The 27,827-nt window shown below is 49.1% G+C and overlaps 1 protein-coding gene and 1 long non-coding RNA gene across 2 annotated transcripts in view; one reads left to right on the top strand and one right to left on the bottom strand.

Annotated features, from left to right (window-relative positions):
* Positions 1 to 21,883, bottom strand: part of LOC110474726 (uncharacterized) — a 33,051-nt gene extending 11,168 nt beyond the window's left edge. The window contains exon 1 of the long non-coding RNA XR_002466154.3: positions 21,607 to 21,883. This is a non-coding gene — a long non-coding RNA (uncharacterized LOC110474726). The remainder of the gene's footprint in view (positions 1 to 21,606) is intronic.
* Positions 21,884 to 22,819: 936 nt separating this feature from the next.
* Positions 22,820 to 27,551, top strand: DLX6 (distal-less homeobox 6). Its single transcript, XM_021538372.3, has 3 exons — positions 22,820 to 23,525; positions 24,454 to 24,647; positions 26,405 to 27,551. Exons 1-3 carry the CDS (start codon positions 23,165 to 23,167, stop codon positions 26,654 to 26,656), a joined length of 807 nt encoding a protein of 268 aa, XP_021394047.1. The 5' UTR covers positions 22,820 to 23,164; the 3' UTR covers positions 26,657 to 27,551.
* Positions 27,552 to 27,827: the final 276 nt, after the last annotated feature.

The raw sequence follows: 27,827 nt of genomic DNA, 5'->3' as shown, positions 1-27,827 counted from the left end.
TGGTTGTTTGATAGACAAAAAACTGGCTTTAACCTCTATTCTCTTAATTCAGATGTGATTTCCTTGCAGTCTGCAAATAGTCTTATCCCTTAGTGTTGCTTAAAGTTGCAAGCTCTCTTTAAAAGCCAGCTAAAAAAAGGCTGAGGTATCAGAGAAATAAAAAAGAGTACAAACAAACAAACAAAAACCCTAGCAGAACTTTACAAAAGAAATGAAGAAAACAAAGCTCTATCTCTTCTTTCATTTATAGATGTACATCAAAAGTATTTCCACTATCTATTATCTGTGGAGACAGAAGATAGTAGAATTGTCAGTGAGAGAGGAATTTAGTCCCAGCACGTCCATTCTGTATTTTAGTGCCAAATAAAGCAATACAGAGATAAATGAAAGATAAGCAAGTAGAAAATCCTGTGAGGGCAAAGACAGGGTGAACATGATGTACTATTGTTCAAGACTGGGAGAAGAAGCATTGAAGCTGATGGAAGTAACCACCACCCTTCATCTGAGATAACAGAGCTAAGTAGTTCTTTGATGAGGTAATACAGGTTTCTGAGACAAGGCAAAAGTACACCCTAAATCTTGAATAATGTAGGCAGATGGTACTGATGGTTATTGCTTTGGGTAAGGGTGTATTTGTGTGTATGTATGTACAAGAAAACAAGGTAGCTGAAACAGAAGGCCAAATAAGTTCTAAACAGAGCAGCTAGAAGGAAAGTATCTGGGCATAAAGCCTAAAGGGAGAACATATTTAGAATACTGAACACAAAAAAAATGTGACGCTGTAAGCAAAGATACTGTCTTTGGTGGTTTTGATTACATCTGCAGGCTGAGAAAGGGAAGTTGGCTGAGAAAGTTGGAAGTTCTTTGTAAATAGGTAGAACTGAAGCCAAGAAAGGGCCTGACTCCATCAATGGTTTCACTTCCTAACCAGAAGAAGCTCTGATGTGTGACCATCTGTGTCAAAGGAAGAAATATCATAGATAATGAAGCAGACTAAAGGAAAGACTACAGACAAACCTATGGTGTCCTGAGAAAGTTATAATGAATTAAATCTTCTTGTAATGAAACAAATTCATATGTACAGAAATTATTGCAAATACAAAATGCTTTAACAGATAGAAGCACTGGGACTCCATTTTTAACTTAAAGTTGATCCCACAAAGCTTAAATGAGCCCTCAAAAACTAGACTGAGAAGATGCTATTGCTCTGCAGGCAGAGAGGTTCAGGTTCAGTGAGACAAAAGTGGGAAGCAAGATCCAGGGCAGTGTTCCTCTGTGAGAACAAAGTCCCTCCAGGCTCCTGTATAAGTGCTTCACCCTCATACTCAAAGCTGGCTTATACAGCTAAGCCCTAATTAGGTGCTTAAGGTCCCATCCACTCCTTCCCCTGAAATAATCAATGAGACCAGATGTCATGTACCAAATGCTACATAAAATGGCAGAGAGAGGTGTACCATTCTGCTGTTTTCAACCCTGCCTGCACCAGCCTTCCTGAAGAAGCCAAGGAGATGAAAATCAGTTGGAGAGATGAGCACAGAAATTACCTCTGCAGTAACCTGAAGTGTACCTGCTCTGTTCTTCCATGCCACCAAGCAGTCCACATCACACTCCTAAAGAGCAGATAATTTGGATCTCCAGCACTAAACTATACTGCACTTCGACAGGGGTAACTGAGAAACAAAATTGGTCTGATTGGAAGCTATTCTAATCCTTCACAAACTAGGCACAGAACAAAAATTTTAGGATGGCAAACAACCGGTTACAGTTGAAATTTTTACACATCTTTACTTTCTCTCCACTTGGATGATACCTATCTACCTAGATTTAGATAACAATTTGGCATCTAGGATAAAGCAATTGCCTATGCCTTCTTTTTAGTTATAGAGGCAGATGTTCACTTCCAGAAACATATCACCATACCCTAACAGAGAATTTAAAGTTAGACATCTCTGAAAAATAGTACAAGATATCTTTTTCTGTTGACTGAAGTGGGAACCTATACAGCTAGTCAGTCTGGACACACTACTTTGGGACAGTAGCAGACAAGGCCTACACAAGTTTTTGGGCCCTGATATACTTCAAAATCTTTGTCAAGGGCATCTGTGGTTACTTGTGTAACCTTTCTTGGGTGTGTCAAAAAAGACACTGTCAAATGCAGTAAACCCATGAGAACAGGAGATCCAACAAGAGCTCTCAGAGAAGAGAGCCATTAAGATAGGCTGCTTGGGTGAGTATGAGGAACGAACCTCACATGGCTTGTTTGCATGAAGGAGCACTTGTCATTCAGTATTCCTCTCTCATAAAAAGTTGTGTGCAGTGGGAAGAAACAAGAGCACTTGTGCTGTCTCAAAAAGGTGTGGCTTGTTCAGGTTAGACTTCAGAGCCACAGCTGTCTGAATGAGGACTTGCAAGAGATGAGAGCATTTTGATCTGTCTGCCACTCTGTAAAGGATAATAGGCAGTTGTTTTATTATTCCTTCAGTGTAATGTACAAGGATGATTTGTAATGAGGCAGAATCTAGGATAAATAGCTCTTGCTATAATACTTTGCCTTCATATATCTCAAGAGCTAATCTGCGGTGGGTATGCTTGCTGTAAATCAGAGGCTATGTCTTTGCATTTGGAAGTCACTATTATTATGTTAAAGGGTGTATCCTTTCATAGTTCAAGTATGGCATTTGGAAAGAAGTAATTTCACCTCAGAGTGGAAGCTTCCCTGGGGCACAGATCTTCAACAGTGAAATTTTGTGTGTGTACTTTGACAAACGCATGCCCAGTGGGCATATGCCAAATTATGCCTTTGAAGCCATGGAAGCCTTGCTGTGGGAACCTAGAACTTTGAAGAATTTCTCAAGGGAGAGGAAGCAAAGCCAGCTGGACTCATTTTCTATAGACAGAAATTTAATTGTTAGCTAGCAGCTACTACATTAGAAGAGAAATCGTCTCAGAGACCTGGAACATGTTGGTGTGAACCCTTGTTAGAAGAGTTGGGAGACAGCTTGACTGTGACCCATCCAGATTCCTCTCTTTGCACATTCTTTTAAACTTCAGTATTTACTGTCATGGTAAGATGTGATCATAATTATAAGAACCAACACAACATCGTCATTACTCAGCACCTAAGAACAAACTGTAAATACTCTGCTTTTGTCTGTAAACCAGTTGAAAAAAATAACAATTTCTTTGAAACTAGTAAATATCAATTCAGCAGACTTACAGACATGAAATTAACTTGATACAGTAAAATTTATGTACAGCCTTGTCTGCAAGAAGTGGTTTCTTTTCACAACCCAGTGACTTCATCTTTCTTATTCTCTGAGACACAACCTTGCAGCTCCTGAGGAGCAGGTTCCTCTTTGTGGTAGCAGATACCTGTCTTCTTCTGTGAGCTCTTTTTTGACTTCATCCTTCTTCAGTACTCTCAAGTAGGTCCTATGTCATCCTTAACTCACACAAATGCACATCATTTTGCCTGACCAACAAAAGACAAAACTGCTGTAAAATACTGCTGTAAAATACTGCCCCAAGAATGGGAAGTGTGTGTGTGTGTGTGTGTGTGTGTGTGTGTGTGTGGTATAAAATGGTAATTCATATGTTACTGTACTATTAAGATAATGTTTCTCTACCAAAATAATTATAAATAAAGCACTTCAGATAATAATTAAAAACCTTACTGAGGGAAATTGCCTAGTGAAAGGAGGCTCAGGATATACTTTTATCACTACTCTGAGGTTAGTGCTAATTAGCAGACAACAAAGCCTATGAATTTCAGAGGTTAATTGCTGCCTTCTGCTTTTCTCCACTGACAGGTGAGCACACCTCTCCCTCCGTTAATCTTGTGATTTATTTATACTTATATGCAGACCTCTGATAAGAACAGTCCATCACTATGTTAGGCTCTGTACCAACATGGAGTGGGAACATTTCCCACTATGCAATTTACAATCTGGACAGAGAAAGAAGAGGGAGGTAAAACCTCCTCCCTTTTTACATGAGGAACAAATACTGTGATTCATAAAGACATTTAGGTGCTTTGCTGATTGGGATCTGATTGGTCAGACTCACAACAACTTTGAAATATCTTCAAGCACCAGTTGATCAGCTCACTCCATGCACATCCTCTTACTGCACAGTAATGTCAAAGTAACCAGACCTGTTTCACTACAGGTTAAATCAGCACTGCCACTCTATGCCCAATATTGTATTCTTCCAGTGACATGCACTGGGGAACTGGTGAAGATTAAAAATAATCCAGAAAAAAAAAAAAAAAAAAAAAAAAGCCAAGCCAAACAAAACAAAATCCTCACAAATTTTAAACCAGATTAGTTGCCTTCTCAGGGATACAATCTCATGGCAGCAGAGCTGGTTACCCTGATTTAATTATTTGTTCATATAACTACACTTTGGGTCACATCAGCCCATTTGCTCTGGGTGAAAGTGCACACAAGGACAGTCACTGCTGTTCAACTGAGACACAATAGCTTGTTAAATTGTTATAAACTGATCATAAGTCTGAGTCCCAAATGTCTTACCCGAGGTCACCCAGCAGTTTGAGACACACCCAGCAACAGAACATCCCCAGAGTCCAGCCTAGTGTCAAATACAATGGCACTTTTCCTCTCTAATTGCAACCAATTGTCACTGTCTTCTGGTGGGTGTAACCAGGAGAAAATGGACATGGGAATGAACTAGAACTGTCCAGTGAGCCCTTCCAGTTTCAGCGGAAGCATATTAGCAAGACTTCATCAGGAGGACTCCATGGTTTCACCAAGTCTTGTTTCTCCATAGGCAACAAGTGATTAGATATCGTTGAGTAACTCAGAGAAAAATTCTTGTGGTATGTGTAGGTGATGTGCTGGACTATATGTTTCAGGGAGAGTGGGCATCATCTGCAGAAACAAAAGGCATTTTTGACTGCAAAAAAGCTTGTTCAATTCAATTCCTTCCTTTCCTATGCACCAGAGCAGTGGAGTGCTATGGTTAGTGCTACTCAGTGCATTTTTCATGAGCACTATATTGATCTGAAGAGCAACTAGCACAGGAGATGTAAATGGGGGGCAGAGAGACCCAGTGTTGGAGGAATACTGCTTTCCACAAGGCATGTAAACCCTAATTAATAGACAAAGAGCTCAATTCTTCACCTCTGTTTAACTCCTCCCCTCTTGTTTCTCTTCCCTTTAAGAATACTCCTTTTCCCCCTCCAGTTCACAGCAGTATATACAGGACCTGACAGAAGCCCACACGAATGGCAACAGTCCCATTGACCTCAATGGGCTCTGTAACAAGCAAAGACATTAAGAAAACAGGTGATTTTTTTTTCCTTTCCAAATGACAAGACTCTCCTCTTCCCCCTAGAAAAACAATCCATGTAGTAATCATAAGTGCTTTATATTGTGCAGTGCAATGGGCATAATTAATCCAACACTCTAAACCACTAGTAGCAGTTAGTCTCTCTAATGCTTGGAAAATTATTTTAAATAGACTTCATAGCTACAGAATAGGACATCTAGAGTCCAATATCAGCAGTTGTTAGCAGCATGTCTGTGCTGACTTTAAAAAGGATAGTCAATTCATGCATATCGAAGAATGGGGCCCAAATCAGCATTTGTTGAACAGTCAAAATCATTTTGATATCCATGAGCTGTTCTCTCTAAGCTATAAATGTAGCTGTTGCTCTTTGGCCAATTATCTAGAAATTATCTTGATTAATTACTCACCTGGCTCTTTGGATTCAAGCACACAAATCTCCATTTATTTTCCCTACTCTACAGCCAAACACACACCAAAAAAATCCTTCCCCTCTTCCTCTTGATTCACTGAACTGAGGACTTTACTGGTAAGAGCAAAAAAATCCCAGGTATATTTTTGCTGCCTGCAAGTTCATCTGCTTAACAAAGGGCTATGATATGGGGCAGCGGGGAGGGGGGGGGAATGCATTGGCAATTTAGTGTCCTAGCATGCTCTGGATATCTGCAATATCTTTGTTCAGAAAAGCTACACATTTTTTTGGCAACACTTGGACAAAAATGGTCCAACTGTATTGAAGTTTAGGTCATATGCAAATGCTCATATTCAAAATGGTGTGCACAACACTGTCTTTCTAATCCTACCACTAAAATATGATTTGTGGCTGTTCTTCAGAACGTCTGCCTGATTAAACATCCTTGGAAAAAAATGCATGGGATTGTAATAAAGAATCATAAAAACGTTTCTTTTAATCAGTAATTAAGTAGCAATTAAGCATAATTATTACAATTTGTATCTAATTTATAATATCGGTAGAATGAACAGATGTAATTCATCCTCCAGTAGTCAACAGTGCTTGGCTTGAGCAAAGCCAGCTCGCACTTCCCTTCACATTTGCAACACAAAAAGGACACTCTGGATGCTGAGTAAATGTGTCTTCCCCAGGGGAGGGAATATTCAGCAGTGGGGTAGGAACTGCTCAGTCATCTGAAAGCCTGTAAAAATACCCATACAGATGACATTTTCCTACTGTCTTCAGCAGATGATAAAAATCTTCAGGTTTTAAACCTCATAAAGAGCCCTCACTTTTGTGTAGCTGGTGCAGTAACTGTTCAGTGCCACAACCAACCATTGCAAAGCATAACCATAGGTGTGCTTCTTTTTTATATGAAATAACATTAAAATTGGTGACCTTTTTTTCATGTAGTGGCTGGGGGAAGTTCTTTACTAGCAGCCTATGAAAAATTATACAGTTTACTGAGTAACTCAGAGAAAAAAATGAGTTTTCATTACAAACTCTAGGTTAGTTTTCCTTAACTACACAGTTTTTAAATGCTTAAAAAACATGTAAGTGAACTTGGACTGTCTGGAAGCAGCCAATATGACTACTTTCTGCCATGGATGCTTTCAACTAAAACTACTATGAATTTTGCTTTGTTGTCTGACCTTGCTTAAGGTTCATCCAAGACATACATGGCTTGATGGTAAAATGTCAGTCTTCACATATAGCTGATTACCACAGAGCTGTGTTTGGAAAGTTACATGATGGGGGGGCCAATAAAGCACCTTAGAGAGTTCTCTGGAATTACTCAGTATAGAACATAGATACATTTACAGCCCAGAAGCTTTACTGTTTGTGTAAATTCATACAACGGGCCTCTGCCAAGGTAACCTTCTGAATCTGCTTCAACAGAATTTTTTAAAAAATTAAAAACTGTATATTTGATGGATCTGGAATGTTCTTCAAGCTCAGAAGTCTGAATGTATATGCCCTGTCCTAACCCTGATGTCATATTTGGCTAAGAGTTGATCCCCTAAGCACTTCTGCTTCTTGGTGAAGAGGATTCCCCAAGGAAGGTGCAAAGGGGCTGAAATAAACTAGTATACTGGTATTGAATCTGACCAGATTGAAAGTATAACTATTCGGTATTTGAAAATGTAAAATAACTTGTTGAGAAATTAAAATCTAGCTTGCTCAAGCCAGTGTTACTTTGGAGAACCAAATCAGTTCTGTAGTTTTCTCAGTGACAGAAGTCTCACAAAGTTTGTGGATCTATAAACCGAAGATTTCATGCATTCCTAAGCCCTTAATTAACAACGCAAGTCTGTTTAAAAGATTCTTATATAGCAAAAACTTTATGGTTTTAAACTGAAGTTAATGGTTTACTGATGGAATGTAACCATTAAGGCCTAGCCATTTGAAAGTGGTAATAAGGAGACAGATGCATATTCAAATGTTTATCTCTTTAATGTTCCAAAAGCTAATCTCTTAAATGAGTGCAATCAGAAAGGTGGCATTCTAATTCTCTTTTGAGGAAGAGAAGGCGCCACAGATCAAGTGATAACAGGGCTGTGAGTTAAAGTCATTCTCATGAAACTGTGGCTGTGTTTGAACCCAAATTGTAGAGGGTTTTTTAGGTACTATGTCTGCTAGAATTCAAAGAGAAGACAAAGTTCTGCTTTTAGGGCATAAAACCAAACTGTGAACAGCCTTCATTAAAAAAAAAAAAAAAGCCAAACAAAACAACAAAAAGCCAACTTTATAAAAATGTCAGGCTTGCTGGTTTTGCTTTGGTTTACACTAAGATCTTTCTCTCACACCTATACCTCTAAGTCAAAAGAACAATAAGGTTGTGAAGTTAGTCACTCAAAAGGTAGAAAGTGCCAGACATGAGGTTACATATGCAACCCAAATTCAGTTCCTTAGGTAAACTCATGATTAAACATGCTTTAATCACATGGTCACACACTTTTTTTTCCCCAAGAAAAAGACAATGTAAGCCTGACGATTTAGAGGAGCAAAGCGCAGTATTATACGCCGTGTTAGACGGTTGTGACAAAAGAGCACCACCAGGTCTGTACGACAAGGAATGGGCTGAGAGACCCAGCCCTGCCCAGGGCACAGGAGGTGGGAGGCTGTGAAAAGCCCCGCTGCCATGTCAGCATGTCCCTCCTCCGTGCCAGTAAGCCCCTGCAGACACATGTGAGGAGAAATGGAGATAGCAGGCTGGGCCTGCAGCAACATGGCCTGCTGCACAACACCAAGGAAATTACTGTGAAAGGGGCAGGCTGCAGCCAAGGTTCACTAGTCTATTGCCCATTTTGCTTTCTGTGGCAGTCTGGTTCACATTACAAGTACATTACTGGCAAAGCTGTGGTGGATTTTACTGGGGGTTTGGTGCTTTGATCTGTTTTTTTGGTGTTTTGAGGGGGGGGGGGGTTTGTTTGTGTTGATGTTTTTTGTTGTTGGTTTGGGGATTTTTTTTGTGGTTCTAGCATTTGCTGGCAGTTCCATGGCTTTTGTCATCTCTTGTCTACGTATTTCCTTGTTCAGCCTTGTACCTTTGAAACTTTACACCCAGCTCTAGTTATCTTTGCTTTTTATTACTCAAAAGTGGTCACTAAGCAAGCCTGGACTCATGTAGGCCTGAACTTTTCCTAAATAAAAGGCCGACAAATAATTGTTACAACTAATCACCTGCTGCCTGAAAAGGCACTGTCACCCTCTGAACCACAGTGGGTATTACAAATATTTGGGTTGACACCCACAATCACTTCAACGTGCAGGCACTGACTTCCCTGAGCCCAGGTCCCTACATTAAGGATGGCAGGAGGAAGCCCAGACAGAGGCTCTCATCTCCCAGATAATAGCAGGAGACCAGGCCAGGCCGGCTTTAATCTCGGCCCTGGAATTAAACTGTATCCCTCTCTACCGACAGTGAGGCACCTGGCAGGGGGAGCCGGGCCCCGCCGCCGGCTCTCGGCTGCAAAGCGCTGGTTTCGCGGGGGGCAGCCCGGGACCGGCTGGCACGGCCCGCCAGGATCAGGCCGGGACTCGCGCCACTGCCCGCCGCCGCACCCGCACGGCACGGCTCGGGGCCGCGCAAACCGGGCGGGCTGACACCGGGCGGGCCGCTGGCACCGGGCGGGCCGCTGGCACCGGGCGGGCCGCTGACACCGGGCGGGCGGCTGACACCGGGCGGGCTGCTGACACCGGGCAGCCGCAGCCGCAGGCGCCGGGCCGGGCCGGGCCGGGGCCGCGGGCGGGGCCGCGGCACGTCCCCGGCGGGGCGGGTTCCGCCGCCTGCCCGGCGCCAGCCCCGCGGGGCCCGGGAAGTCCCCCCAGGTGCGCCGCTCCCGCCCGCCCCACCAACCTGGCCGCCCCCGGCTCGCGGCGAGGGACCGGGGAAGGGAGGCCGTGGGTCCCCGAGGCCGCCCGCTGCGCTCGCCGCTCCCTCCCTGAGGTGCCCCTCGGGGCCCCGCGGTGCGCCCGTCCCCGAACGGGCTTCAGCAGGAGCGGCGGATGCAGCCCCAGGGTCCCGCTCCCCTCCCGCCGGCACGGGGGGCACGGCGCTGCCCCGCGCGGGGAGAAGAGCTGGGCACGGCTGGTCCCGCGCATCCCCATGTTTAGCCTAATCTAATAGCAGCAGTGATTAGAGTGATTATTTGCGCGCTGAACTTTTCAGTTGAAGGGAGATTTAAAAATCAATAGTAAAGTCACATGCCTGACTGCTTGGATACTTATGGAAAAGCTGTTGGCCGAGGCCAATAAATCAATTCTCCTTTTTCAATCCTGTTTGTTTCTTTTCTAATTCTAGAATTTTCTTCGTTGCAGAAGGGAACCCACATCTAACAAGATGACACTTTGAAATACATCATGTTTTAAGCCAAGGTGCTAATTATAGATTAATAGGAGGTGAAACTCTGTTGAAGTGGCATAGTGAAAAAAACCCAAGGTGATCAAATATAGTATGTCATCAAACATATTATGCTCGCTTAAAATCCTATGTTTAAGAGAAGGCTGCATAATCTTCTCAACCCCATGACTCACTAGCACCGGCTTTTACTTAGAGAAGTGAAGTTAGAATTCATTTAAAGTTATTTTGTGGTAACCGGGCTCTCAGACCTCTGAGAGGTTTTACAGCCCTAGTCAAGGTATGTCCAATATTTCTAGCCTGACACATCAGCAGCCTACAGACAGAACAAGTAAATGAAATGGAAGTGTTTAACAGGCTTCACACGTTTCATTTATTTGGATTTGAACTGAGGAGCTGAGCTGAGCCTTGAATCACCAGCGAAGGAAGAGCATAATTACTTGTCATTATATTCATTCCAATTTATAAATAATGTTTCTGGCTTTATTTTATTCAATGCTTAATTTAAAAATAATTATTAAATATTAGCCCTTGGGCTCCATCCTGGATTATAGCCAGATGCGTTATTACTTCTCCTTGGGACTCCGGAAATATCTAAATGGACTAGAAGGGAAAATGAAGATTTCCCACACAATTAGCTATGATGGGAGGACAGTGCTATAACTTAAGCATAGATTTTAATTGTTTTTAAACTACAAAGTATTCCACCAGAATCGACAAATAAATGTTGTGAGAAGTCACATTGACTGTAAGGTGATGGTGCATGTCTTTGGTATCCACACAGAGGAATACACAGCACTGCATTTCTGGGTCTGGCTGTATATACATACGTGTAAGGAAATCGTGGGTGCCTGCATATCGGCACACACATAAATCTCTCTAATATGTTTATATGTTCAGCGGCTAGAACAGCAGCAAAATAAGTGTTCCCTGATTTGGAGCACTTTCGTAGGTGCTGCAAACACTGATGAACTAAAATCCTTATGTAGAAAATGAATATGTTCCTCACACTTACACACCTCAAAAAAAAAAAAAAAAAAAAAAAAAAAAAAAAAAAAAGGAGAGAGAAAGAAAATAGAGGAAAGGGAACTCGACTTATTCTCATTTGTTTATCTCTAGATTTTTCCCCTTTTCTGCAAATTCATTTGAATAGCTTTCAAGCTGCAAAATGGAAATGTGGCTCCTGCCCTCTATTTCAGCAGCAGCGTCCTGGCAACAGAGCAATTTTCTATCATCAAGGATAAATGGCATCGAACAGAACATTCTGATAAAAAAGAAAAAAAGCTTTAGCCCAAGAAGCCCATGATTGCTGCCCTTCCTGTCTATCATCCCTTTACAAAATCCTCTCCTCCAAACCTGAGCTGCATGCTGTCAGAGCTAATAATGTCTTCTAAAGAAAAGGGGAAGAAACAGCATTCATGCACAATGTTCCCATTTATTACATAGAGTGCTTATTTAAAAATTGCAAATATCTTTGTTTGGTTCACTGCAAATTAAAACCAAGATGTAGGAAGTTACACGATGCAACAATTATTCATGTCACAGCAGAGCGTCAAACCCTCATATCTGGCTTTTCTATTGGTTAATATGCGTATGTGTGTGTGCGTGTGTGCGTGTGTGCATGTGTGTGTGTGTGTTCGCGCGTGTGCATGCGTCGTGTGTATGTGTGCAATGCAGGGAATATCCCTTGTTGTGAAAATAAAAACCACTTCGGGTAAGTCTGTGTTTCGTTGTTTTAGAACAAGTCGGGGGGGAAAGTCATTACCGATCCGAAGTAGGCAAAGGCTGTGTGTGTGCTGTCTGCTTTTCCCCGGGGGTCCGGCCCCAGGCCCGTGTTTGCCCGCCGGGAGGGCTGCAGTGGAGCGGGGTGCTCGGCTGGGGCAGCGGCGCTCCCCCGGCGCACCCGTGCGGGAGCGCAGCCCCCGGCCCCCGCAGCTCCCCGCACACGCTGCCGCGTTCCCGCCGCTGCCCGGCTGCGAAAGGACCCTGGATGACACACAGGGCTGCAGAACAGCCCGTGCGAGCGGATCGGAGGCGTTCGGAGATTATTTTGGGCAGGAGCGGAGGGGCGTTTACGGTGTACGGAGCTGTGGTCGGAACACCTCGGCGGGCAGGGCAGGGGCAGTGTGCAGGGTAACAGGCGGGCGCACCGTAAGGTGCCACAGGCCGGCGGAACCGAACCGGCCCGGCCCGAGCGCCGGAGGCAGCACCGGAGGGGAGGGCAGGGGCGAGGCCGCGCCGGCCGGCGGGTGGGGCAGCCCCGTCGGCAGGACTTAAAACGACCCGTCGGGCGGGACGGCTTCAAAGCCTGCTTCGCCGTCTCGGGGCTTGCCTCGGCGTGGGGACGCGAGGCCTCGGCGGGCAGGCGGAACGGGGGCTCGGGGCCGTGCCGGGGCTCCGGGCCGCGAGCCGGGGCTCGGGGCCGAGAGCCGGGGCTCCGGGCCGTGCCGGGGCTCGGGGCCGTGCCGGGGCTCGGGGCCGTGCCGGGGCTCGGGGCCGTGCCGGGGCTCCGGGCCGTGCCGGGGCTCGGGGCCGTGCCGGGGCTCGGGGCCGTGCCCCGCTCGGGGCCGTCGGGGCCGGCGCCGCGCATGCTCCGTGCCGCGTCACGTGCGGCGGGAGCGGCGGCGCGGGAAGGCCGCCGGGCCCGCCGAGCGTCGGGGGGGGCGCGGCCCGGAGCCCCGGCACGGCCCCGAGCCCCGGCACGGCCCCGAGCCCCGGCACGGCCCCGAGCCCCGGCTCTCGGCCCGGAGCCCCGACTCTCGGCCCCGAGCCCCGGCTCTCGGCCCGGAGCCCCGGCACGGCCCGGAGCCCCGGCACGGCCCCGAGCGGGGCACGGCCCCGAGCCCCGGCACGGCCCCGAACCCCGGCTCTCGGCCCGAAGCCCCGGCACGGCCCCGAGCCCCGACTCTCGGCCCGGAGCCCCGGCTCTCGGCCCCGAGCCCCGGCTCTCGGCCCGGAGCCCCGGCTCTCGGCCCGGAGCCCCGGCTCTCGGCCCGACCACGCTGCTCCGAGCAGAGGGAGGGGACCGGGCCCCGAGTCTCCTGGGGGCAGCAGGGGCCGGGTTTCTCTCTGGGGAGGCCCCCGGCCGAAGCCCCGGGCATCGCCTTGGAAGGGCGGCTCCGGGAGGCCGCCGGTGCGCCCGACGTGCGCGCAGGGACAAGGGCGTGCCGCTCCCTTTGCCGCACCCGCTGCTCTGATCCCCTCGGGAAGTTTGCTCGGTCCGGCCGCCCGCGGCTGTGCGGTCGCCGGGTGCGGCCAAGCAACCCAGAACCACAAACGAGCCAACAAACAACCCCCAACGCACCCGCTTGAAAAGCTGGGGTCGGGTCTCATGCCGGGGCCTGGATTCACTCCTTCCCTGACTTTTACGCAGCTAGGCTGCAACGCCAGTGCCTCTTACTTTGCCCGATGGACAAAGCAGCTACTCAGAGCCTTTGAAGTTTGGATTGCTGTGCCGAAAACTTGCGTAAAACTTATTTTATTCACGGGCCACAGGTCACCTGACAAAAAAAATAAAATCCGAAGACAGGAGCTATGGATAATAGTCCTCACATTTAACCGTATGCATCGAAAATTAACGTTAAAATATCTTAAACGGGTCGAAGTCCATGAGAGACTTCCTGCCCTGGTCTAGCAGAGGGTGCAGGCAGGCTATTTGATTTATTTTCATTTTTTCAAAGGAATGGAGAAAGTCGTCCGATTAGCAGTAGTATTATTATAATCTCCATTCTTCAACCTTGAAAGACCCTCATAAACAATCGGCTCCTTTTCCCAGTCCGGTTCCCATCGCCGCTTGGTAATGACTGGAAGATTAATGACGCTTTTTTAGCAACACCTGTCTTTTTAAGCTGTCGACACAACCAATTAATACTTTTAATTACCACTACAAGGAAACTAACCAGAACCTTTCTGATTTGATTTCGCCGCTGAATTTTATCCCCTCTGAAACGAAGCAGCCCCGACTGGAGGCAGGGCAGCCGCGGGGGGCGATTCGTTTTGCTGCGAGTTTATTTTGCTTCGGACTGGACAGGGAGATGATTTATTTAGGGGAAAATTTTGTTGTAGGTTTATTTCGCTTCGCTTTTCCCCGCTTCATTGGAAGCATTTTGCCATCCTTTTCTAGAAGAAAACAAAAGTGCTTGCTGACACGACCCCGGAGCACACAAGTTCCTTGGCTCCCCGAGAACCAACCTTTCGCACCAGCGGCCCGGGGAATGGCAAGGGAAAAGCAAGAGGCACCAAGCACCCGCTAAGGCAAAATTTACCATAGGGAAACAGTGCAAGGTGGTGCCGAATTCAGGGCAGTTTTACCAGTGATTTCAGCGAAAGATCTAGTGTCCCATCAACGGAGCCGGGAAGGGCAGGGACAGTCGGCACCTGAGCCCTGCAGACTGTGGGATGTCTAGCTGAACCCCACTCTCACCTCGGGCCTGGGCTATTCCCTTCCTTCACCCCCATTTCTTCGAGGATCCCTGATCTTCATCTGAGTAACTCAACGTCGAGCAGGAGATGGGGCAAAAACTTGAAGAGAAAGTGTGTTTGACGTTCAAATGGTATGAGCGCGATAAAAAGTTCACAGATGCCTGTGAACAGTGCCGGCAGGGCGCATCCCCTCTCTCTCTCCAGAGATCCCCCTTTAGCTGTAGGGTGTGTGAATCTGCATGACCGCTTCCCGACCAGCCCAAAATGCTAGGAACAAGCTCTATGACAAAATGCTGCCACAAGATCCCCGACCTTATTCTGGGAAGATGGCAAAGCGTGTGATCAAACCTTGTCCCCACACACGTATTTCCCAAGGCGACGTGAAGTGGGCAGCAGCGTGTGGAAACGAAGTGGGAGCACCCAGCTCGGGATGCTTAACCTCGGGTCATCCTCGGTGGACTTTTCCCTCTCCTCCCAGCCCTCAGCTAGTGCATGTGAATTGGCTGGGAGTTCCTCCGACCGAATGTGGAGAGCTGAAAAGCAGAAAGCGGTGGTGTTTGGGTTAAACAGACACCTTTCCACCTGGTAAAGCGCGCCCGTGCTGTTCCGTGCCTGTCCTCCTTTGTGTTATCTCTCATGCTGCCCAGGCCTTGCAGAGTTATGCCGTAGGGGCGATGTCCTACGCTAGAACAATATGAATTCGCGAACGGATCTTGAATATGAATGAGGTATGTGGTCGTCTGACTGCTTTGAAGCCGTGCTTCTCCGAATATGGCTTTAATTAAATGTCTTCCGGCTGTAAAAGATTACATGTTGTGCAAAATATATCCTAGCATGAAATTTACTTCCACGATACGAAATTAGGTTACTTATAAATGTCTTCATTTAAAAAAGAAAATCGCTTCTGCTCGTTCTGTTTTCTGTTTTGTTGAACAGAGATCTCCAACGAGGAAAGAGGGTTGGGATAATATATTTATAGAGGCACGTGTAACAAAACCTGCCAGAAGCGGAGTGGGTGAGGGCTGCTTGCTCAAATGCAGACAATTCACAAAACAGGCAAGTTAATCCAGATCTGATTTGTTTCAGATCCAGCTGTCAGAAACCCGGAATACCTCCCGCGCCTCACGCCGCAGATACCTATGGTGCTCTTACCGCCCACGTCCCCCAGAGTCCCTTCCTCCTGCGTTTATTCCGTGACCGAGATGGCCGGGGGGAGAGGGGTCAGGGCAGACAGGTGGAGAAAGCTGGCGATCTCAACTCGCGAAATAGAATAATAATTCTTGCAGCGTGGGGGATAACGCCGTGGTCACACTAGGACCAGTCAGTCCGGCAAAGCAGTTTCATTCTGCCAGTGAAACCGCGCTCAGTGTCAAGAGCTTTCCCGCTCCGGACGGTGGATGCGGGCAGAATCCAGGTTGCTGGAGGCGATGCTTTGTTTGTATCTCTTTATGCTTTCAGATACGGGACCTTACTTAGCTAAATTTCTATAGAGAGATCAGATAATACATCCCTCTGGATTATCCTTCTAAATTAACTTTTAGATTTGTTTTTATAGTCCGCTGAGACCCTGACAAAAGAGGCTGTATCTAGATACAGATACGAGATAAACTTATAAAGCAAGCTCATTACACGCGAATAAGTGAAGAACTCTCCTTGCAATCTACTCCAGATAATGAGTCTGCCCGAAGAAACAAGTAAATCCGAGATATTTACTTCTCTTCCTAATAAATAAACCTCAATAACTGCATTGACTTTGTGCAGTGTTTACTACATTTCCATTCATTGCTTGGGTAAATGCATCCCTAAAGGCAGAGTAAATAATTGCAGTGATCTCAACAAGGGAAATGTGTAGACATTTGAAGTGTACTAAAAATAAACGGAGGCAAATAGACTGAAAGAGAGGACACTGCGCTCGTTTGCCGTAATTAAAGCCTTTGCTTTCTTTCTCCGGAATCCGAGACTTTCAGAGCGCAGCCAGGGTGACACGCTCCCCACTGGTGTCACCGGCTCAGCACACGAGTGGCCGTGGGGAGCCGAGACTGAATCCGGCGTGTCTGGGCTCGTGGGTGAGAGTGGCCGCTACCGCAGGAGAAATTGCAGCTTCTCTGATGACTTAAAAGAGCCTCGAGTTTTCATTCTCCTCTGAGCCCTTCCAAGATGGGCACTTAAGAGCGGTGGTGGGTTGGGTTTTTTGTTTTGTTTTGGATTTATTTTTTAATTGCATTTCATCTTGTTCTGCCAGATAAAGGTTTTTTATTTAATTGTTGTTGGGGTTTTTTTTTCTTTCATTTGAAAAGAAAACAAAACAACATAAGTCCCCGCTAAAACAAACATCTGCTTCAGCAGCACCCGGGCAGGCGGGGACGCCTGCCAAGTGAAAGCCTCACAGGCAGCGGTCTGCAAACTTGCGGCTGCGTTCGGGGAGGTCCCCTGGCCCTCGGAGGGGAAGATCCCCCCACGCCGCTGCCACGTAAGGGTCCCAGCGGAGGGGCGAAGGAGGTACAGCCACCCGCTCGGTCTCTTTACGGGGATCATGTGTGCCGAGACCAGGCTTGCCGTATGGGCAGAGGGGGAGAGACCTGTCCGCGGGATTTCACTGAAGGGGTTTGGGTGCACACCTGACCAGGTGCGGGGAGAGGCGGGCAGCCAGGGCCTCCGCGGGGGTTCCGTCCTCCAGCTGAGCAGCCACTCGCTTGAAACCTAATTGCATTTTAAAGCAGGTATACACCCCCCCCCCACCCCCACATACACATACCCCCCATCAGGAACAACAACCAACGACAACAACACAACAAAACATTAACCAAACAAAAAGCCCCAATCTGCGACTCTCTACGGAGCCACACATTGAATGAATCTATCTGTAAGGTTTTAATCACAGCCAAGGCTTCGCTACAAATCTGTACAAGAGACAGTGGCTGGTTCCCTCTGGATCTTTCCCCTTCTGACTCCTATTATTTTGACCCAGGCTACAATATAGAAAGCGGCGTGTGTGATCCATCTGCAAGGCTGGGCTGGGGTTTACCCCCCCCGCTCCGCTTCCCTGCCACTTCCTTCACACTCGCGGTATGGAAAGCCATTGACGCCTGCCTGTCTGTTATAATGTTAGTGGGTTGAAATCCAGAGGAGCCTTCGCTCTGCTCTTGCTCTCGCGCTGGCAGCGCTCAAATTCCGCAGTCTCTCCTTAAAAAGAATCTCTTCCAGCTTGAGGAGGTGACCTCCTTTTGCGGGTGCCTTTCCTCACCGTTCAGCTGCTATTAGGACGATGGTAATATCACATACTACCACAAGGAGAGGAGGACGTGTGTTTTGGGGTAAACAGGCTTGAGACACCGGGATTAAAAAATATCATCGGCAGATGCAAGGAGAGATATTCTGCTGAGCTTCTGGGAGCTGTAAATAAAACGGGCAAAGCTGCGCTGCCAGGGCAGGACAGCGGCTGCCGAGCCGTACTGGGCAGCTGCTTCGCACATCAGCGTCGTGCGGCCGCGGACACCCGCGGAGCGCCGGCCGCGCGGGGCGGGGGCGCGCGTTTGGCGGCCGCCGCAGCCGCGCTCCAGCGGGGAAAGTCCCGTGCATCCGCGGAGGGAGCCTCTCCGCAAAAACGCATCTGGAGCGGATCGCTGCCAGCGGGTATATTTTCTGGCTTTCCGCTTCTCTCGAGATTTTCCATATACTGTTCTGCCGGAGATCTCCACTCTCCCCAGAGCACCTTTCGAATGCTTTGTGGATTCCGTACTGTTGCTAAGAAAACAGGAGATCCCTCACTAATCTAATCTTTGCCTTTTCCCCTCCCTCCCGTCCCCCCCCCCCCCACCCCCGCCCCACCCAGCATTTCTCTGCCACTTAAAAAAAAAAATCCTATTGCAAGATCTACTTCACGCGGGCTTCTCGCGCAAAAAACTACGAACCAACGTAATTCCTGAAATAAGTTTATCTGAGACCTTTCCAGCTACTCTGACCGGTGTGAAACAGAAAGCACTCTCCCGGACTCTCGTGTCAATTGGGAAGAAGGGATATATAATCCCAGAGCGCAGCCCTCAGCCCCTGCACACTTATTCTGGAGGAACCTCGCCTGGGGAGCTATCAGCTCCCTCGCCGTCAGCTATCGCACCCCTCCCTACGAAGCAAAAAACAAGATAAACCACCCGAAAAAGGGACTCCGCTTGCAGAGCCCACCCTTGCAAACACCTCAGCAGGACTTCCCGGCAAGGATGGGATAAGAAACGGAACGGGGATGTTTGTTTTCCCCTGTTGTTGTTGTTGAACGCATGAATGAATGAACGGATGAATGAATGAATGGAACAGAAGGTGCTCGGAGGCATATAGGAAGCTTCTGACCACTTACATTAACTTCCTATTACACCCTAAAAATAGAACCCCGTTTCCTGTTGTTTGTCAGCTCCTTCTAACTGTTGTGTCTGTTATGTGACATCTTTCGACTCACAAATGTGACCTTAAACCACGCAAACACGCTTTGGTCCTTTGAAAGTGTTACCCACGAACATCATTAAAGCGACGCGGTTTAAGGTGACACCGAAGACCGGTCGCACGAAGTCACCCAGTCCTGGGGCACAGCGAACCCGGTGCGTGGTGCCACGCTCTCCGCCCGTCAGCGGAGCAGGGGAGGACGACGGGGGAGAGGGAAAGGGAGCGTAGCGTTGCCCCCGCGGCTCTCAGCCAGCCCGGGCGTGGAGAGATACTGGCCCTAATCGCATTTGGGATGCAAAGGCCTCCTTGCTCTCCATACGAGAGAGGGTGACTTGCGAGGGAGAGCATTCTCTGGGAATATTACACCGCGGGGTAAGGAGAAAAGAAGGCCAGGGATGCGCGGTTAGGGCCCGGTGGCACCCGCGGTCCAGAGGGAATAGAGCGCAGAACAGTGGACAGGGCATATCCCCATCGCCCCCGACCAGGGCTCCAACCCAGACCTCCGGGAGCTCGAGCTTGGCCGCGGAAAGAGCGGGGAAGGCAGGAAGGGGGGTCGCATGCAGTTAATTCCTTCTGCCTTTTCCCAGGAACGGACGTATTCTCTCAGGAGGCCGTACAGGGGCTCCCGCCTCAGGACAGTCCCCAGCCTGCCCCTAACTGGCACGTTGCCCCATCCAGCCAGGCTCCTGGCCCGCCCGGCCCCGTGCAGCTCCCGGGAAGCTCAGTTGAGGCAAGGCAGCTCCCCTCGTGGGCTCCCGCCCCTCACTCGTGACTTCTGCCTGCTTACTTTCGGAGGCACTTCAGGGCAAGGGGACTAGGAGGGGTGGGGACGGGCACGAGTCACCCACCCTGGCAAATGGGCACTCCACTATTCTGATGCGTCCAGAGCTATTGATTCAAGTCTAATTTCTCCAGAAAGAGGCCGATGACGGAGCTCGGCTGCACGCAAATGGGAGCCAGGGAGGACCGGTGCCCGGCAGTACAGTCTCCCCAGCGGGCAGGGACCTCCCGGCTGCCCTGGCATCCACCTCCAGAGCGCGGGCCCGGGACCTGCCTGAACCTCGGAAAAGAAATATTCCTGTGATTGCCGCTTCAACCAGGACACGGCTCGGGCCCCTATTGCTCCTCACGCCCCCCGCGACCCCCGGTGGGCCTAATTAATTTGAGGAAAATTATCGGTGTGAGGTTGGACGGAGTCAACTGTCTTGACGACAGACGAGGATGTCTGAGCACCGCAGGGGAAGAGCAACGCCGGGTTTCCAGCTCTTCCCTCCGGCCGGCGCCCACTGACGGCTCGGCGGGGGCTCCGCATCCCCGCGGCGCCGCCGCTCCCCCCGGCCCCCATCCGGAGCCGCTGCTTGTCCCGCTCGCCCCACCGCATCTCGTCCGGCAGCTAGGCTGAACGAGAGTTGCATATGCAACTCCATTTGCCGTCTATCGCAGGAAGCAGATCCTGCAGATTCTCCCTGTCTTTTCTTCTTCTCCTTTTTGTCTGACTCAGACGCCTTATTCCCTCCGCCAAGGCGGCATAAAGGTATTATTTCAAAGCGGTCTCCTCTTCTGCCCAACTTTCCCCCATTTCGGGGTTAGCATCCATTATGCGGCAGGAATTATTTCGAAACAAGAAAACAACGTGTTGCAAACACTCCCCAGCCTATTTTCTGACATCTTTTGTTATGCATGCTCTTGCTGCTGGAGAAAATGCTAGCATGTGCACCTGCGAAAAAAACGCCTTCATGATGTTAACAGGAAGCTGGAGGGTATAAAGCAATAAAACTGCCAAATGTACCTGTTCCTGTTGAGTACATTACCTACACCTATGAATAAAGAGTCTCAGTAGGAATTCTTTCCTTTCTCTTCCCCTTTTCTCTATATTTTTATTCATTGTAGATTTGTAAACGCCTGGATCGGGTTACCCTTTCGCGTGTTAAAGTGGAACCCTTGTTAAAAGCCGGAGAACAAGGCAAGACACTTACAACTGCATTCAGAGTTACTGAACCGACTCCAAGGGCTCAAGAAGTGAAACAACGATGAGAGGGTGGCCAAGGGGGCTCTGAACATCCCAGCCACACAGGAAAAAAGACATCCCTCCCCCATGCTCCCCCCCCGAAACAAACCATATGAACTACAAGCGCCGAGAGACTACGGGTTATGCCCTTCCACCGATACAACATCCCTTGGCTTTTCCTTCCCCCTCTTCCCCCCCCCCCCTCCCCAACGGTATGCGAAGAGGGGGCTCGCATCCTTCGGCTTCCCAGAGCTAATGATCGGGTTGTGGGAAAGCACAACTCCAAGATAAAGGAAGAAACGAAAAAGAGAAAAAATCCATAAAGAAAAATTAAACCCCTCTAAGTATTTCCACAAGCGACGCGTTAAAAAATAATAATAAAAAATATATATATATAAACATCTGCAGAATATGAAAACCAATCCTCAGGGAATGTCGCAATGAGAGGCAGTGTCAAGACCTGGGATCGGTCTGGGGACGTCTCTGGGCTGCGCGAGGTTTTGGAAGCAGCGGCTGCTGGTGCCGGTGTTGGTTTTCAAAGCCCGAAGCCTCCAGCCCCTTTCCCCATCTAGAGCAACTTTCGGATTTCTTTAGGCTTAGCGAGTTCCGCAGGGTCCTTCCTACCTCAGTCCTCTCCGGTGGGGTCTGTCTCTGGAGTTCATGCTTAGCTGGACGCGAGGAGATTTAAGCGAGGGAAAGGGGGGAAAAAAAGAGAGAGAGGGGGTGAGAGAGAGGGGGGAGAGAGAGGAGAGAGAGAGATCCTCCGCGATGCTGGATCAAACTTAATGTCTTTCCCTAGTCCATCTTTGAAAGAGAAGTGGTAATACCACCTGGATGTTCGGATATAAATCCCCTTGCAAATAATAAATGGATTAATAATAACAAGGTATGAAGTTCTTTTTATAGAAAAAAGGAGAGAATTGAAACTAAATGCGGCAGTTAGACAACCATTTTGATAAGAGGATAATTGAGGCGACACTGGTGTATAATTAGAGGATAATTTATGCTATATCCACTTTTATTCCACCTCCCAAAATAAACCCAGTCCATAATCATTACAGGCAAATTGTTCTGAATTTTATAGCAGCAATTTGAACAAAGTACTGCAGTTAATCATGGGAGATTTTTGTGTATTCCTGATTAGAAGTCTAATTGCCTCCTTCCAGAAAGTAAAAATAACTGTAAAACGACTCTATTTTTATCATTAACAATGTTGACAATAAAATAAAATCAACTGGAATTGTAATCTAAAGACAAATTTAGGGCGCAGGCACTTTTTTTTTTCCTTGGGTCGTTTATATCCTAATCAAGCTTTTTGCCAAAACCGCCAACCGCACGTAGCCATTTGCATATATTTGAAAGCCATTACGGGAGCTGCTGCTGCTGCTGCTGCGTTCAGCGGGGAAAAATGCGCTGCGCGTCGCTTCGCCGCAGCGAAAATACCGCGCAAGGAGGCGAGGGGGAGGGGGACGGAGGGGGTCGTGCGGTGGGGGAATGCGTGATTTGGGGGACAGGGGTGCGGGGGATGGGGACCGGCGCTCCCCTTTCCCCACCCGCGCGCGGGGCGCGCAACGCGCGCGGGTGTGGGGGGGGCAAGGGGGGCGGGCGCGGGCACCGCGCGCGCTGCCGGCTATGACGTCAGGGGCCGAGTGACCAATGAGGGAGGCGCTGCCCTCCGGAGACGAACCATTCGACTCGCGCGCGTCCCTGCCCTTCGAGTCGCAGCGCCGGAGCCCCAACTTTCCCGGCTCCCACCTTCAGCTGCCCCCACCCTCCACGTCCCCCCCCCCAACCAGGATTAAAAAAAAAAAAAAGAAAGAAAAAAAAAAAAAAACAACACCCACCCCACGCGCCAGGGGGATGAAGGAAAAGAGCGGCGCAAAAAAGCGGCGGGAGTAGCCCGCCCTCCCCCTTCACACACCCCGCACACCGCCCTCCCCTTCCTCCCCTCCCTCAGTGAACGAGGCCCCTCGCACAACGGCTCCTTGGAGAGGAGGGGGGGAAGGAAAAAAAAAAAAAGGCGGAAAAGAAAAAAAAAAAAAAAGAAAAGAAATTAAATTAAATCACCGCCGCCTCTCCAGCGGTGCCGCGGCGGGTAAGGGGAGCGGCGGTGGCTGGGCAGAGAGGAGGCAGAGCGCGGGGGGCGAGCCGGGGAGCACCGCGCTCTCCCTCCCAAACTTTGATGATGACCATGACTACGATGGCTGACGGGCTGGACGCGCAAGACTCCTCCAAATCCGCCTTCATGGAGTTCGGGCAACAGCAGCCGCCGCCGCCGCAGCCGCCGCCGCCGCCCCACTCCCAGCAGAGCTCGCCGGCAATGGCCGGAGCCCACTACCCGCTGCACTGCCTGCACTCCGCCGCCGGCTCGCACCCGCACCACCAGCATCACCACCACAGCTCGCCCTACTCCGGCAGCGCCGGCTCCTACAACCACCGCTCGCTGGCCGCCTACCCCTACGTGAGCCACTCGCAGCACAGCCCTTACCTCCAGTCGTACCACAACAGCAGCTCGGCCAGCCAGACGCGGGCGGACGATGCAGGTGAGCCGGCACCGCTTCCCGAACCTGCTGCCAGCTTCTCCCCTCGCTCCCTCCATCCCCGGGCCTCTTCCCGGCCCCCCCTCCGGGCACCTGCATAACGACCCCCGCCGTGCCCCCCGCTCCCGCCGAGGCAGGCGCCAGCCCCGGGTGTGCGGGACGGCGGGGAGGAAAGGTGGGGGGTTGCCTGCTTCCGCGGCCCCTCCGCGGGCCTACTGCTGCGGTACCGGCGGCGGGGCCGTCCGCTGCCTCCGCGCCAGCGGCGGCTGCTGGCGCTACCGCGGCGCCGCGCACCGGCGCCTTCCCCGCTCGCCCCGCGGCCGGCGGCAAGAGGCTGCACTCGGCGCTCCTTTGTTACGGCGGGACCGGCTGTAGGCAAAATTCCTGCTAACACCTGAGGAGTGAAAGTTTCCAGGCGAGCGGGTCGCATACCGCTCGGGGGCCGTCTGATTTATGTATTTCTTTTTTTGCAGGGAGACGTACATATCCATCCAGAGGGGCACGGGAGGGGTACGGAGTGGGGAGGGGGGAACATTGTTAAAAGTCTCGGACTGGTGATTCACTGACCACCAAACTGGCGACGCGAAGTCAATTAGCCAAGTAAATCCTGGATGGCCCTGGAACGAGGCATACCTTCGCAAAGCCAGTGCAGCACTTCACTTTAAATTTTAAAAAATGTTTTCATTTTTTTTCTTCCCGGGAAGAAGGAGAGCGTGCCCACTATGCCCAGACAGCTGTTTTTCTCTCCCGGTAGCTCCCAAGCGACAGCCCGTGCCGCGCGTGCCTGTAAGGAGACGCAGCCTGTGCCTACGCCGTGGGGTTAAACAGGCGTCGGGACAGGCTTTGGCGCTTTTAGGAGCCGTGGCAGCCAAAATACCCACGTTTAATAGCTAAGGAGGGTGATATTTCAGCTGTGTTGTTTTGCTTGCAGATCAGCAAAAAACCACAGTGATTGAAAACGGTGAAATCAGATTTAATGGAAAAGGGAAAAAGATTCGGAAGCCACGAACCATTTACTCTAGTCTACAACTCCAGGCTTTAAATCATCGCTTTCAGCAGACTCAGTACCTGGCACTTCCAGAGAGAGCTGAACTGGCAGCTTCATTAGGACTTACCCAGACACAGGTAATTACTGGGAATTCCAAATCACTGAAATCCTGCTCGAGCAACAAAGGCCAAGCAAAGTATGATGCTCACTAAACATTTTGGCCTCTGTCGGGAACGGTAGGAAAGGTAACGCAGACGGTTCCCATCTCTCTACGCTAGGACTTACCTAAAGCGCGGCAGAGATCGGGCTGCCGCAGAAAGAGCCGAAAGCGCCCTTCCCTCAGCCGTCTGCGAGCCACACATAACGTTTTAAAATTGCCTATATTTTCGGATAATTCCAGCACCGAGATGCAATTGCCCAGCTGTGAAAAGGAGAACAAAACAAAGGCAAGGAATCGCTGGGCCTGAGGTAGTGCTAAAAGCAAACCTGCCTCGTTGCAACGCATATAGGTAGAGGGGAAGCAGGAACGCGTTAGGAAATACCTGTTAAATCAATAGTTAATTCACCCTGGATGACTAACGCAAATGCAGCGGTTAGCCTTGGGCAAAATGTACGGAAGGTGATAATAGATCTGAAGATCAAAGACAGCCGTGTACAAAATTATGGCAGGTTAAGCCATAGTTAAGTGTGGTTGGAGTAGCTGTGCCATTCTGCTAATTTAAGCTTGAAAGACATATGAGGCATTACAGGCTTACCAGGCTGGGGTTTGTGGAGAAGTGCATGGATAGATGGGATCAATCCCGGCAAAATGTTATCATGTGAATTTATGAGCCTAGTAAATAACTTCAGGGTTTTATCAATGTCATTGGTAACTGTCTCTTCCAGACAGCGATTTTTAAATACTCAGCAAAGGTTAATGATGGGAATGGGCCTGATGGTTTTTCAAATGGGATTTTAGTATCCTCAGCATGCACGCTCTGTCTCACTGTTGTCTCGCTTTCTTGCTCGCATGCATAGGTTTTTTTAGGGGTACAATCCTGATCTTGCAGCTAGAGAAGAGCCCCTGCTTATCCCCTAACATTACAATTGCAAAGTTTGAGAGGTCAAACACGCATGGGGGAATTTGTTTTCTATTTCTGATTAATTAAAAAAAATACATTCTGTATACACGTCTTACCTATATATAATTGCTATAATAATTCTGATCTGCCAGTGGACCTGATCCTTGCACACCTTATCGAGTGCAGGCTCCTTCTTTGGGAGTTCTACTGGGTTAGGAGCAGGATGAGACCCAAAGCAATGTTGATATACTAATACTCACAGAGAAAATAAAAATATTATTTCTTTAATAATCCATTTTAATATAAAGCTGCAATCCTGTTTCCATTATGCCTCCTCCCCTGCCACATCAACATGGACTGCTCGATCTGATCGTGAGGATTTCAGAAACACAATTTCTTTGTAAGATGCCCTTTGTCTATTGGCTCTTGTCTCCTGGCACAAAATCATATGCTTGCCCATGTTCGACAACAGTTTGCCCGAACGATCAAATGGCCTCCAAAATTCTGAATGAGGCGCTAAAACAGGAGACCTCAGAACATGTGGTCTGCTCAGGGAAACGACAATCTGGCCTGCTCAGGGAAAACAACGTCCCAGGTTAAAACCTGCATCCCTCTCGCTTTCCAACTCTGCTCTGCCTCCACTGTTCTCTCCAGCTGCATCCAAAGCCCGAGAGCAGCCGTAGCTACCCCTCCTTCCCCTCTCCCCAGCTCCACACCCGACTGGCGTGTGCCCTCAAGACTTTCTCCAGATTAGAACCCCGGCCCCCAGGGTCTTCCCTGCTGTGCCCTGGGCTCTGACGGCAGCCTAATATCTAATGCGTTTCGGTTTACAGGTGAAGATCTGGTTTCAGAACAAGCGCTCCAAATTCAAGAAGCTGCTGAAGCAGGGCAGTAACCCCCACGAGAGCGACCCTCTGCCCGGCTCCGCTGCCCTCTCCCCTCGCTCTCCAGCTCTGCCTCCAGTCTGGGACGTTTCAGCCTCTGCCAAGGGAGTCAATATGCCTCCAAACAGCTACATGCCTGGCTATTCTCACTGGTATTCTTCTCCACATCAAGACACAATGCAGAGACCACAAATGATGTGAATTGTCCAAGAGAAATAATCTCCCAAGAACGCCTCGTCTCGACATGGCAAGAAGTTCCCCTGCTTTGCCAAGCCGTGCCAGCTAACAGGCTCTGTGTGAACTTGTAGATGCGGCAAAGAGACAGAGTGGCTTTTTTTTTTTTTTTTTTTTTTTTTTTTAAGTAACCTCAGCGATTGATCTTGAACAGAAAGACACAATTTTCATTCTGGCGCACAGAAGACACTTCTCTTTAGGATATTTTCCTTTGGACTCCAAGGCACCAGCCTCTTTCTCTGTGGAGTATACGTCAAAACAAACTTTTTACAGACTTTGCCCACAAGAACCTGAATCTACCATGGCAGCCGTTTTTACTTGTTTAATGAGCTAAAGACATTACATGATGAAAGAGAGACTAGTCAAAGCTCCTTCATTTTTATTCACCAAATCCAAACTGGGGAAAGGATTAAAAGACAGAAGAAGTGATTTTTTAAAAATTAAGATTGGGGGGGGGAAAGGAGAACTGGTTGAAAAAAATGCAAATATACTGTAAGATTGGAAGGAACATTACCACGGAGCAAAATCTGCATGCTTTCTCAAAATGTAATGGGCTGCGGCTCAGAAGAAACCACCGTCTCTCACTCGAAGAGCCCCCTCATCCGCACGGACCCGCACCCGCACACAGCCGGACAGTCTCCCGGAGACGAGCAGTAAAGACAGAGCGAGGGATTCGCGGCCAGACCCGCCGCCGCGGGCTGGGGAAGGAAGGTTCGGCGCTGCCCGGCGGCAGCCTCAACCACTGAGCGAAAGGGACCTTTCCCCGAGCAACCTTTCTGTATATATTGTTGAATTTTAGTTGTACATATACTTTGTATGTTTTTGTCTTCTTTCATATATAGAGTAAAAGCCACAAAACGCCCGCCTGGCTCCTATTTCTCTTCACGTTAGCGGATCCCCACCTGCCCCGACTCGCCCCCCAGACCAGTCCGGGCAGAGGGATCCTTGTGCCCAGCTTGCCTGAGTGCACAGACACCCCTACCAAAGCATATATCTGCAAGCAAAGAAAGAAAAGATGAAGTGGGGTGGGGTAGCTGGTGGTTTAGTTGGTTTTAAGGCTACGACTTAAAGGCAGGAGGTACCGAGTCCACAAAGATACGCCTAGACGAAGTTCCTAATCACCCGGCCGTTTCTGCTG

This window comes from Lonchura striata, chromosome 1, assembly GCF_046129695.1.
Source record: "Lonchura striata isolate bLonStr1 chromosome 1, bLonStr1.mat, whole genome shotgun sequence".
Classification (NCBI taxonomy): domain Eukaryota; kingdom Metazoa; phylum Chordata; class Aves; order Passeriformes; family Estrildidae; genus Lonchura; species Lonchura striata.
This window is presented reverse-complemented; position numbering and strand designations above follow the sequence as displayed.

What these genes read in the sequence shown, in the direction of transcription:
- DLX6 (XM_021538372.3), top strand. Translation starts at nt 23,165, where the DNA reads ATGATGACCATGACTACGATGGCTGACGGGCTGGACGCGCAAGACTCC. An exon ending in GACGCGGGCGGACGATGCAG is followed by an intron (nt 23,526 to 24,453) that starts GTGAGCCGGCAC and finishes TTTTGCTTGCAG; the next exon opens with ATCAGCAAAAAACCACAGTG. An exon ending in TAGGACTTACCCAGACACAG is followed by an intron (nt 24,648 to 26,404) that starts GTAATTACTGGG and finishes TTCGGTTTACAG; the next exon opens with GTGAAGATCTGGTTTCAGAA.